A 12,470-nucleotide genomic window follows, 5' to 3' on the forward strand; every position below is an offset into this window, starting at 1 on the left:
GATTAAATTCAACTGGTCCAATGTGTCATTTAAGGCCGTTTTTTCCATATTGATTTTCTGTCTGGAAGACCTGTCCCTTGTTGTCAGAGATGTGTTGAAGTCCCCTACTATGATAGTGTTACTGTTGATCTCTGTCTTTATGTCAGTCAATATCTGTTTTATCTATTTAGGTGCTCCTATGTTGGGTGCATAGATGTTTACTAGGGTTATGTCCTCTTGTCGGATCGATCCCTTTGTTATTGTATAGTGCCCATCTTTGTCTTTTTTTTTTTTTTTTTAGATTTTATTGGGGAAGGGGAACAGGACTTTATTGGGGAACAATGGTCAAATTGTTGTCCTTTCAATCTTAGTTGTGGAGGGTTCTGTTCAGCTTCAAGTTGTTCTTTCAGTCTTAGTTGTGGAGGGCGCAGCTCAGCTCCAGGTCCAGTTGCCATTTTCTAGTTGCAGGGGGCACAGCCCACCATCCCTTGCAGGAGTCGAACCGGCAACCTTGTGGTTGAGAGGACAGGCTCCAACCAACTGAGCCATCTGGGAGCTCAGCGGCAGCTCAGCTCAAGGTGCTGTGTTCAATTTTAGTTGCAGGGGGGCGCTGCCCACCATCCCTTGCGGGACTCGAGGAATTGAACTGGCAACCTTGTGCTTGAGAGCCCACTGGCCCATGTGGGAATCGAACCGGCAGCCTTCGGAGTTAGGAGCACGGAGCTCTAACCGCCTGAGCCACCGGGCCGGCCCATCTTTGTCTTTTAATATGTTCTTCATTTTAAAGTCTATTTTGTCAGATATAAGTGTTGCAACTCCAGCTTTTTTCTCATTTCCATTTGCATGAAATATCTTACTCCAACCCTTCACTTTCAGCCCGTGTGTGTCTTTTGATCTGAAGTGAGTCTCTTGTATACAGCATATACAAGTGTCTTGCTTTCTTATGCACTCAGCCACCCTATGTCTCTTGATTGGAGCATTTAATCCATTTACATTTAAAGTGCTTATTGATAGGTACATAGTTATTGCCATCTTTAAATTTGTAGTTAGATTGTTTTCATCTTTCTTTTATTTACAGAAATCCTTTTAGTATTTCTTGCAATGCTGGCTTGGTGGTAATAAATTCCTTTAGCTTATTCTTTTCTGGGAAGCTCTTTATCTCTCCATCAACTTTAAATGATAGCCTTGCTGGATAAAGCAATCTAGGTTGTAGGCCTTTGTTTTCCATCACTTTGAGTATCTCCTGCCACTCCCTCCTGGCCTTCAATGTTTCTGCAGAAAAGTCATTTGATAGTCTTATGGGAGTTCCCTTGTATGTAACCCTCTGTCTTTCTCTTGCTGCTTTTAGGATTCTCTCTTTGTCTTTAACCTTTGCTATTTTAACTGCAATGTGTCTTGGTGTGGGCCTGTTTGGGTTTATCCTGGTTGGAACTCTCTGCACTTCCTGGGCTTGTATGTTGGTTTCCTTCATCAGGTTAGGGAAGTTTTCAGATATTATTACTTCAAATATGTTCTCACTCCCTTGCTTCCTCTCTTCACCTCCTGGTATTCCTATGATGCGCATGTTGTTGCACTTGATGTTATCCCATAGGTCTCTTAAACCATCTTCATTGTTTTTTATTCTTTTTTTCTTTCTGTTGTTCTGATTGGGTGATCTCTGCTAACTTGTCTTCTAAGTCACTGATTCGATCCTCTGCTTCATCTAACCTGCTGTTAATTCCTTCAAGTGAGTTCTTTATTTCAGTAATTGTGTTCTTTATTTCTAACTGGTTGTTGACTATGATTTCTCTATCCTTCTTTATGTCATCTCTAAGCTCCTTAAACATTCTTATCATCAGTGTTCTGAACTCTGTCTCTGATAGGTTGGTTATCTCTGTTTCATTTGGTTCCATTTCTGGAGGTTTCTTCTGTTCTTTTATTTGGGGCATATTTCTTTGTTTCCCCATTCTGGCTGACTCTCTGTGTTTGCTTCAATGTATTAGGTAGATCCCCTAGAGTTCTTAGTTCTTGCTGGGTTATCTTATGTAGTATGTGCCCTTTATATTTGATTTGCACTACTTCGTTCTTCTCTGTGTGTGCTCCAAAGGTGACTCTTGTGTTGTGTATATTGTCCTGTTAAAGGAGATCTTTAATTGCTTTTTGCTTGTGAGTAGGTGGGGTTAATTCCTAGGCTGACTAGTTGTGAGACTTGGCTCTGCCCACCGTAGGGTGTTCTGCTGTGTAAGGGTTGACCACTTAAATGTGGTTTGGCCTCTATGGGCTCTTGTGCCTGTAGGAATTCCCTCTGGGTGTGTCACTTGTAGGTCAAACCTGGTAGTACTCTGGTTTGGTCTGGAGTTGGCCTCTGAGTATGTTGAATCTTGTGCCTCTTAACCTGGGCCCTGGTAGGGCAATTTCAGAACCAAGCAAATCACCAAGCACAACAACAACAACAACAACAAAGAAAAAATCAAATACATTCACATGTAAAAACAACCGACAACCCCCACTCAACACAGGCAAAGATATCAAAGATATAAAGACAAAACAAAACAAAACAAAACAAAAAGCAGCACCAGTCTTGGCTTAAGCCCACCAAGTAATCTCCAGGTTGTCCTCTGCTGTACCAAAGAGGCCTCTGCGTGTTGTGCAGGCAGAGCCGGTTACCTGGTGCCCAGAGTGACGTTGGGACTGCAGATTTAGATGCGTGGGGCTGAGGGGTCTGGATGGTAGTTTTTACAAAGTCAGTGCAGTTTCTGCTCTAGCCTGCACATATGCGCACTGAGAGTAGCACCACCAGCCCTGTGTCCAGTTCTCCTGAGTCTTAGGGCACTTCTTCCGTGTGTGTGTGTGTGTGTGTGTGTGTGTGTGTGTGTGTGTGTATGTGTGTGTGTGGCGGGCAGGAAATTTCTGAGCTGCTGAAAGCCAGGAGCTGCGTCTGACGTTACTGCTGCTCCCTGGGAGTGCCTCCGCAGTTGTAATTGCCCTGCCCTAGGCAGGCCAGAAAGGGTGGGGGCTGGGGATGGAGGGGTCTTCTCTCTCCCAGCCCAGCCGTGTCACACTCTTCCTGCAGGCCAGAAAAGGTGGTGGCTGGGGGTGGAGGAGTCTCTTCTCTCCTAGCCCAGCAAAAACCACACTCTTCCCAGCCTCTTCCCTGGATCAGAGCTGCCCACCAGTCTTCCCAGAGCCTGAGCACTAAGGCTGCTCTGTAATCTGACACTACTCCTCAGTTCAGGGGCCAGTTTAAGTCTCTGGAAGGGGAGGGGGGGAGGGGCCCAGGTATGGAGTTTGTGTCCTTTGTCTGGCCTAGGGCCCAACTGGAGGTATCAGCTGAGGTTATTGCCTCAAATGCTGGATATGCTGCCCCCTCGGTGGGAGAGATCAGCTGTGGGACGCAGGGAAAGAGCCCACCTCCTGGCTTTTGTGTTCTCTGTTCCGTCCTGGGATCCCCTGCGTCTCTGCAGCTGCGGATGCTGTCAGTGTTTCCACCGCCGCAGATGCCGGCCGTGTTCACTTAATACTTTTTCACTTAAAAATATCTCTTAGAGCTTTTTCTATATCAGCACATAGTTACTCATTTAGACAAGTGGTATTTAAAGCATTAAGAGATGACTAAATTGCTCTCCAAAATGCTTCCAACAATTTACACTACCACCAATATACTTTCTACACCCTGGCCAAGATGACCTATTACCAAATTTATTAATTTTTGCCAATCCATTGGTTAAATGTCTCTTACTTGCCTTCCTCCCTCTCATATTCATATACACATATATATATATTTGTGTACACACACACACACACACACACACACAAACTCATATGCACATTTACAGTGTGAGGAATGCCTCCCATAAAAACATGGGTAGAAAAAGGAGCTGCTTTAAAAGTATGAAACAGGTGCTGAAGAAGTGCTGAAATGGGGAAAAAAGGAAATAAAATGGATATGCAAGAAAACATGAAAGCCTATTAAAAAGAGAGAGAAAAAGAAAAAGAATTCCCTTTCCATTTGTTTAATATTTTTACTTCTACCTTTGCTAAATACAACTTACCCGCTTTTTGAGATAAGATATTGAGTAGGTCCTGTTGGGATTTGATCTATCACTCTTGCCAGTTGACATCTCCAAAAATGCAGCTTAAACTGTTAATCCAGTCACTTCAGCACAACAGTCCTAAGGGAGGGCATCAGAGTCTTCTGTTGATCAGTGTTGGGTTCCATGGCCCTGACAAGCTGGAAAGATACAGCTGATCAGGGGACTATGATGGCTGTGGCCTGCGAGTCTGGGGCCTCCAACAGCCATCGAGGTAGAAATGGAGGCTCATGCAGGTGTCAGATGTTTTCCTGTAAAGAGGTTGGCAGTGGACACAAATGCTTCCAGCTGGGCACATTATGGAAAGCCATAATGATTTAATAATTAAATCACATTGGCTTATGATCATTGTTTTTATTAGGAAATATCATTGCTTTTTGATGATGTATTGTGAGAGACAGAATTTTCATATAAACACTGTGGTTTACATGTAGTATATGTGATTTATACTTGCATATACACAGAGAGTGCCAAAAAATGTATACACATTTTAAGAAAGGAAAAAACTATTAAAACTGGAATACTCAATATATACTGATGACAAAAGATGAATACAAGTCACATGTGAGTTCTGCAATGACAAGAGGTGCTCAAAGTGGTTACGGTCAGCGTCTAGACACCTCTAATTACGGTGAACATTATTTGGTAGACTTCTGTGGCGAGCGTGTAACCTGTTCCAACACCACAGCAGCAGAAGCAGGACTTGTTACCATGGGCGGCCTCCCGGATCTTCCCTTGTGCACATCACACACAGCACCACGCGTCTCAGACTTATCACGAATGTGTGCAGTTGTTAGGCGTGTCGGAGGCTCTGTTGCAGACCCACACCTCCATTGTCATTGTACTTCCACAACGCTCTCGAATTTCAAATACCACCTCAAAATGGTCTTGCGCTCCTCAAACAACAACCGTGCTTCCGCCATTTTCTCTGACTGTCCTGCCTGTTGCGTGGTGATGCTAGCATTCATTTTATTAACGCCATCTTTTGAGCGAACGTCATAATACACATTGCTACTGTAATTCAATTCAACTTCAAAAAGTAATATATAGATAACAGGGGAAAGGAAAAAACTATTAAAATTACGCTGATGGTAACCACTTGTAATTGCAGAAGTCAAACATGACTTGTATTCATTTTTTGTTATTGGTATATATTGAGTATTACAATTTTAATGCACTTTTCCTTAAAATGTATACATTTTTTGGATATGTGTGTGTGTATCTAAGTGTTTGTGTGTGTGTGTGTGTGTGTGTGTGTATATATATATATATATGGCCAAGAATGACTTACTAAAAGTAATCACGAAAAAAGAGGATGAAATACTGATGTAAAGATGCCAAAGATACTTAAGGAAATGTAGAATTTATGAAGGTTAATGTGATGTTGCCCTTCAAAGTCAGATGCATTTTTCTTTATGTAAAAGCAGCAGCGAGAGAGAGAACTAACTACAAGCTGGATGCATCTTTGCTTTGCAATTAGGTTTTTGCATCTTGAAATCTTAAACTATGATATTATTAACATATAAAGAATATATATATATACGAGTTACATAGAATTAACATTTCATTTTAAATTAAGAATTTGCTTTCCTTCTCTCACTTTTCGTCATAGTGTCCTGCCATGGAGGGCACGTAGAAAGAATGCTGAGAGGGAGAGAGGGAAGAGCAAGCATTTTAACTGATAAAAAGAGCTTTCAGTCTCAAGGGGCCTTGTGGCTCTGGAGCAGTCAAGGACATTGCAAGAAGGCATCTTTCTCTCTCTCTTTGTTACTGTTGTTTGCGTCCCCAGTTGTGGTCACTTGTAAGTGCAGCTCTTAGGATCAACCCAGGGTGCTAAATTTAATGGTAAGTTGAAATGGCAAAACAAAGCAAAGCATTTCTCGCACTCATGTGCACCCAGGGTCAGCTACATAATTTGCAGGGCCCAGTGCAAAATAAAATATGGAGGCCCGCTGTTCAGACAACAGGAAAAAATACTATTAAAGGTGCTAAAATATAAAGCTTTATCCTGCCGTCCATAGCCTCTCTTTCTCTAGACTTGGCATGGTATTTTTTTTAATTTGCTATTTAATGATGTTATAAGAAAAATTAGAAATTTAAATCATTAACATAATTTTATTGTTCACCTTTATATTGTGCAATGCCAGTTTTAAATGCAAATGTAAGAGCTTTTAATTTGTATATGGAATCACCAAAATTATACAGTTTGTATTTTGTAGCTTATATATGCATATTTATTTTCTCACAGTGGAAATGCTGCACAAAACTAACTCAACTGTCTTTATTTCACTTCTTAATATGCACACATTCTACCAACACTGTGTACCTTTGGCTTACTGATGAATAAGGAAGAACTGAATGGAGAAGAAACCATGGGTTGCCCTATCTTTCCCTTTGCTTCTATGTTATCATTTTCAGTGTATGTGGTTGGCTGATACCGGGAAGTAATAGGAGTAAGAAAGAGTATGACAGGGTTCCTTGGTTATTCATGTTTCTTACAATGCCATTGCTGCCTTTTGGAGATCTAAGCAAATTTTAGTTCCAATGGAAAGAGCCCGCTTGGGGCTGTGAGAGCCCCCACCTACTCACTTCCAGATGTAACATGTTTACCTTGTATTCATTTTGAGTCTTGCTGAAATCCCATACATTGTGGGTCTACTGGTTTTCTGTGTTCCTAGGAACCGAGGACACACATATCGTGCATGGCCCCTTTGCTCACATGCATGCCTCCTTGTCCCCTTGGATTCCACTTACAAAATCACATTCAAAGATAAAATTATTAAGAGTTGCAAGACAGTAACAGCAGAACATTAAATCAAGTTCAGGGTCCTTCTGCATGGGGGGCCCTGTGTGCCTGCACGGGATATGTGTCCATGAAACCTGTCCTTTCTATATTAGGGAAACTGTTGGACAGCTGGAAGCCTCCTGTACATGCTATGTACAAAGGAATCCCATTCATGGCAGGCTGGATGCTGCCACTAGTGTATCCATGCAAAATGGTTTCCTTGAAACTGATGTAATGTACTTATTTCAAATTCGGTTGAATATCATCTTAGAGATATTCATCTTAGAGAGTTAGTTGGATCTCTTAGAGGACACCTACCTCCACAAGAGGTACTTTTCAGATAGGCCTTCGAAATTTCAAGGCTAAAGCTGGTGGAAACAGTTATTCATCATCAAATCAGTCTCTATATCCCTTACAATTTTATTTGTCTTTCTCCCAGGATTTCCAGCAGGAGAGCTCCAGAAGCCTTTCTTTTGGGGAACAGAATATCCTCGGTGAGTAAATATGTAAAGAAAACAGTTATTGACATGTAAGGAAGAACTTGCTGCTTTGGTAGATCACAGAAGGCAGAAAAACAAAGCCAGTGGTTCAGCAAAAAGAGGGCATGGAACCTGGCATGGGTTGACCTCACTCTCACCATTTTAGATATTTGTTTTCTGATTCTTATTACCAGGGTGTATGACTGGGCAGGAAAGCCAACGAATACACAGGTAGCTTTTGTTTTTATGCATTTAGTCACTTATGCATTGATTCATACTACAGATAGTTAGACCTTGAAGGATTGCTGTGATTTGAGTTGATAGTGATGGGATTAAAACCATTCCAGAGAGAAGAAACAACGTGAGAAAAGGAAAGAAACATACTGAATAGCAGAGTCTAGTTTGGCTTGTTTAAGTGGTATATGAAGGGAAGCAATGGAAAAGAAATCTAGAAAAGAAGGCTGATATTTGATATTGGAGACCTCTGAATGCCAGGCAAGGAGCCTGGGCATTAATAGGCAATAGAACATATTAAAGTTTTTGAGCAAGTAAAGGTAATCAAATTTTCTTTAGAAATATAATAGTAGCTATACAATAATTCAGAAATTGACAATGTCTGGGATTAAGGATATCAGTTTAAAGGCTATTAATACCAACAGATTATAGACTTATGTAATTCAGAATTTCCATATATAGTGGGAATTCATGTAATATTCATTGTCACTAATATCACCACTTTTATTATGTGCCTTTACTTGCTCTGGTGCTTTAATGCACACAAAATTTAGTCCTGATTTTAGAAGTTTAGTTGCTTGTGTTTTGGTTTGGATAAATGACAATTTAAATATGACTATGTAGGTTAAAAAGATATGGGGTCACATAGAAATAAGAGAAGTATGGTAGAAATCATTCGGTTTGGGCTTCCCCAGCAGCAGATCCTGTGACAAGTATTCAAGTGCAAGTAGTTCTTTTGGGAGATGACATTAGGAAACACCAACAGGGGAGTGGAGAAGTGAGACAGGGAAGGAAGGAAGCCAATAAAGTGTGTTGTAGGAGTTTTCTATAGCTGCCATAATGAATTATCACATATTTAGTGGCTGAAAACAATGTAAATGTATTAGCCTATAGTTCTGTAGGTCAGAAGTCCAACCTGGGTCTCACTGGGCCAAACACAAGGTGTCGGCAGGGCTGTGTTCCTTTCTGGAAGCTCTAAGGAAGAACCTATTTCATTGCCTTTTGTAGTCTATATTGTTTGGCTCAAGGCCCTCTTTTTCCATCTTCCTAACTCGCAAAGTTGCATTTCTCTGACCATTCATCTGTAGTCACATCTTCTGGCTGTCCTTTTTTGCTTTCTCCTCCATTTTTAAGGACCTTTGTGATTATATTGGGTGCGCTCGAATATCCAGGATAATCTCCCTATTTTAAGCTCAGCTGATTAACAACCTTAATTCCCCTTTGCCATGTAATAACACATTCACAGGTTCTAGGGATTAGCACGTGGACATCTTTTGGGGGCCTTCATTCTGTTTACCACACATCTGTTGCAAAGCCACTTACCACTATGGGCAACTGGGGCTAAGTCCTGCTGTGGAGTTATAGAATATGCTTCAGTGTGATCCCACCTCAGGGGCAAGGGAGCTGGGGTATTTATCCTTCACCTCACCTTCCATCATTGATTGAGGGCTTCCACCAGGTGTATTAACTGCCTGGGATTGCCTAGCCTAGGCCAAGAAGGCTCTGGTGGCTGGAGAAAGTCCTTAAGCTACTATAGACAGTCTCCGACTTACAGTGGTTCAACTTAGGATTTTTCAACTTTACAGTGGTCTGAAAGTGATTCACATTCAGTAGAAAACATACTTCATTTAATGGGATAATTGCTCAAAAGTCAATCTCTAATTTCAGAAACCACTGAAAGAGTGCCCAAGAGAGAGATTTTTGAATAGGGGAAACTTAACCTTAGTTAAATAGTTACCCATGTGGTCCATTGTCTTTCTTATCTATGTGTAGGACCTTGTTTTTATTTACCAAGTAATATCAAAGTAATAATAGTCTTCCTCTTTTTAATACTTGACAGTGTGCCAATGGAATGATTCCTTTAGCAGATGACCTATGTGAATCATGTAATTCCATGGTTCTTTGTTCATAGAAATATGAGTAATTTAATAGCAGTCAGGAATTAGAGTTGCTCCAATTTTAATAAGGTCCTGACCCTTTCCTTGGATTTGTTATTTTTTCATTAGGACAAACCTTTTATTAACATAATGTAGGGAGATGTTTGGCAGAAAGGTATAATGCAAACTGATCCTTTGTAAATTTAAGAAAACTAGAAAGAGAGGATGGAATAAATCGTTTATGCATAAAAATAAACAACAACAAAAAAAGAAAACATACTTCAAATGTTTATCTTTTCCCGGGCTAGCAATATGTGGTACAATACACTCTCATGATGCTGGACTGCAGCCGTGAGCTGGAGCTCCCAGTCAGTCACGCGATCACCAGGGTAAACAACTGATAGTCTACAGTGGATTCATTGTGTTAGATAACTTTGCCCACTGTTGGCTAATGTAGTGTTCTGAGCATGTTTAACACGTTGTGTATGGTGGGGTTTAAATCCCTCATGAAGATTCTCGTGATCCGTACGCAACATGTTAAGGTAGGCCAGGCTAAACTGTGATATTCAGTAGCTTAGATGTATTAAATGCATTGTTGATTTACGGTATTTTCAACTTAAAATGAGTTTCTTGGGATGCAGCCCCATCGTGAGTGGAGGAGCGTCCGTAGTTTCAGGAGCTGGCAGTTGGGAGCTGTTGGATTGGTGTACTTGAAAGTGGTGAGTGCTGAGGGGACAGTAGCAGGCATTAATGAAGCCTGCTGGAGGAAAGCACCATTGTCAGCATAAATGAAAATGAAAATGGTTTGTATCGACCAAATCCATTCATATCATCCCAGGCCTCAGCTGCATAGTTTTCATTACTGTTCAGATATTTGGAATCAATTTTCCCTGTTGTTAAGATTAGAAATTTATATATACTTACATAAAATTAGAGGTTTAGGTTACATATTCATTCTCTAAACTCCCTTCAAACCAAAAATGTCCTAGAATTCTTTGATTCTGCTTATCATTAGCAGTTTAATTGAGTTTCTATTATTGTGGTTATATACCTGGGGACTTGGAAATAGTCTGCTTAACTTTTGAAGTTTTTGATTCAATGAATTTGTTTATTGGGTCTATGAGATTATTTTCTGATATAAAAATCAAAATCATAGAAACTTAGAAAATAATATTAGTGTCTATTATTTCAGCCTTATGCTGAGCCATATTTAAGACTTGAGTAGGAGAGAGATTTGCATTACTTCACTAAAGAGGTCTATGTTCTCTATTAAGATACTTGCTCTGTGAATAATTATTAAGCCTCTTTTGAGTACTTGGCATTGGAAATATGGAGATGCTGGAGACATGGGAATCACAGTCCTGTGAGATGCATTCCCATATATCCATCTGTTCTGGTTGGATAGCCTCCAGAACCAGTTAGTGAGTATCCTTTCTGCTTACACTGGTCAGCTTAGCCCTCTGCCGAGTTTTTGGTCTAATTATGGGGCTATCAGTAAGCTGAATTGTTTCCTGAAGAGAGAATAGGGATTGTAAATGGCCTAACACAACCTATCCCTAAGTGTGTATTCCTTAAAGTAGTGATAGAGGTAAATTATCCTCCCTTTCCCTTTGTTTGGAGAATCATAATACTTAGCAGCATAAAAATTCCCAAGAAGTTCTGTAAGAAAGAAACCTATTTAAATGTGTTTTAACTAGAGGTTCCTAATCTCCCCTTTCCCCTATGGTTTTGGAAATGCTGGCCTAGTATTCATGACTGAAGAAAAAGTTGCAAGAACTTGAGAAGAGAACACTTGAGGAAGAACCTCATAACTTCACATTTTTTGAATGAAAGTTAAGGTGGCAGAATGATTTTATATTCAGGGGGTCAAAGGGTGTTTGGCTAGAGACTACGTTACACCAATGGATAAAAGACACAAGAAAGAGATTTCAGAACAACATTAGGGAGAGCTGTTTTATGTAGAAACACCTGAAGAGAGAATGGGCCACCTGAGAAGGAGGTGAGCTCCCGGTTATTGGAAATGCCCAAGGAGAAGTCTCAGCACCATTTGAACAGGTTTTTGTAGAGGGGGCCCATGCCTCTGTTGTGAAATAGAACTAGATGACCTTAAAGCAACTTCCAACACTTGAGATTTGTATGAATTTTCGTTTCAGGCTTAGTGTAGCCCTTTCTCAATGAGTACATGAGATTATGGTTGCTCGAGACAGCACTATGGTTGATTCCCTGTTAACAGCAAACCCTGTGCATATGTTAAACCCATTGGGTAATAAGAACAAAAAAACTGAGCAGATGGAAAAATTGTCGTCTTCCCCATTTTATTTTTGGAAGGCTAGATTTTCTCTGCAAGGGTCTTCTTGCTTTTCGCTAGCCAGTCATAGTTTAAAAAGCCTATGAGTTTGTTTATTTTTATGCCATGCTAATTTAAATAATACCCATTGATAAAATGGAAGATGTGAATTTAGTATTACAAAACATTATCATTGTAAGGATTAGTCATATAAAATAACTTTTTTTCTTTGTCTCTTGTCCAAAGGACTGCAATTATGTAACTGAGAATTGGAAGTTATGATGTCAATCATTTTATGAAATTCTCTATTACCTTTGCAAGCAGGAAGCTCATTGGAGCAGCCCCTCTTAAGGGGCATTTATTGCAAAGCAGTTCCTATAAACTCCTGTTGTTCATCCCTTAAGTCCATTAGCATTGACCAAGGCTTGTAGACTACCCAGTATGATTTTCAGGGCTGAGAGGTTTGGAAAAACGAAATGTTACAGGCTGCAGTGATAGCTACTGCTGCAAAAATTAGCACTATGCAAAATTACAAGTTTGTCCCACACTGCTATGATAGCTCTATGATTGAAATGCATAATTTTACTTCCTTAGTGAAGGTTTGCAATGATGGAAAAACAGTAGGAAGCATTTTTTCAAATGCAAATTACCTTGCAGGAAAGAAATAACAAAGGAAAGAATTGCCACCAAGGGGAAAAATTAAATCTTACAGCACTTCCTTGGGTATAGTTGAGACAAACAATTAGCATGTTAAGGATC

General features: G+C 40.2%; 1 protein-coding gene across 2 annotated transcripts in view; it reads left to right on the top strand.

Annotated features, from left to right (window-relative positions):
- Positions 1–12,470, top strand: part of PHEX (phosphate regulating endopeptidase X-linked) — a 204,992-nt gene that overhangs the window by 163,717 nt on the left and 28,805 nt on the right. For both annotated transcript variants that reach the window (XM_074323776.2, XM_019714582.3), the window contains exon 16: positions 7,274–7,328. In XM_074323776.2, coding sequence (XP_074179877.1) covers positions 7,274–7,328 — 55 coding nt within the window. The remainder of the gene's footprint in view (positions 1–7,273; positions 7,329–12,470) is intronic.

The sequence above is a fragment of the Rhinolophus sinicus genome, chromosome 18 (genome assembly GCF_057876585.1).
Source record: "Rhinolophus sinicus isolate RSI-liver-muscle chromosome 18, RSI-T2T, whole genome shotgun sequence".
Classification (NCBI taxonomy): domain Eukaryota; kingdom Metazoa; phylum Chordata; class Mammalia; order Chiroptera; family Rhinolophidae; genus Rhinolophus; species Rhinolophus sinicus.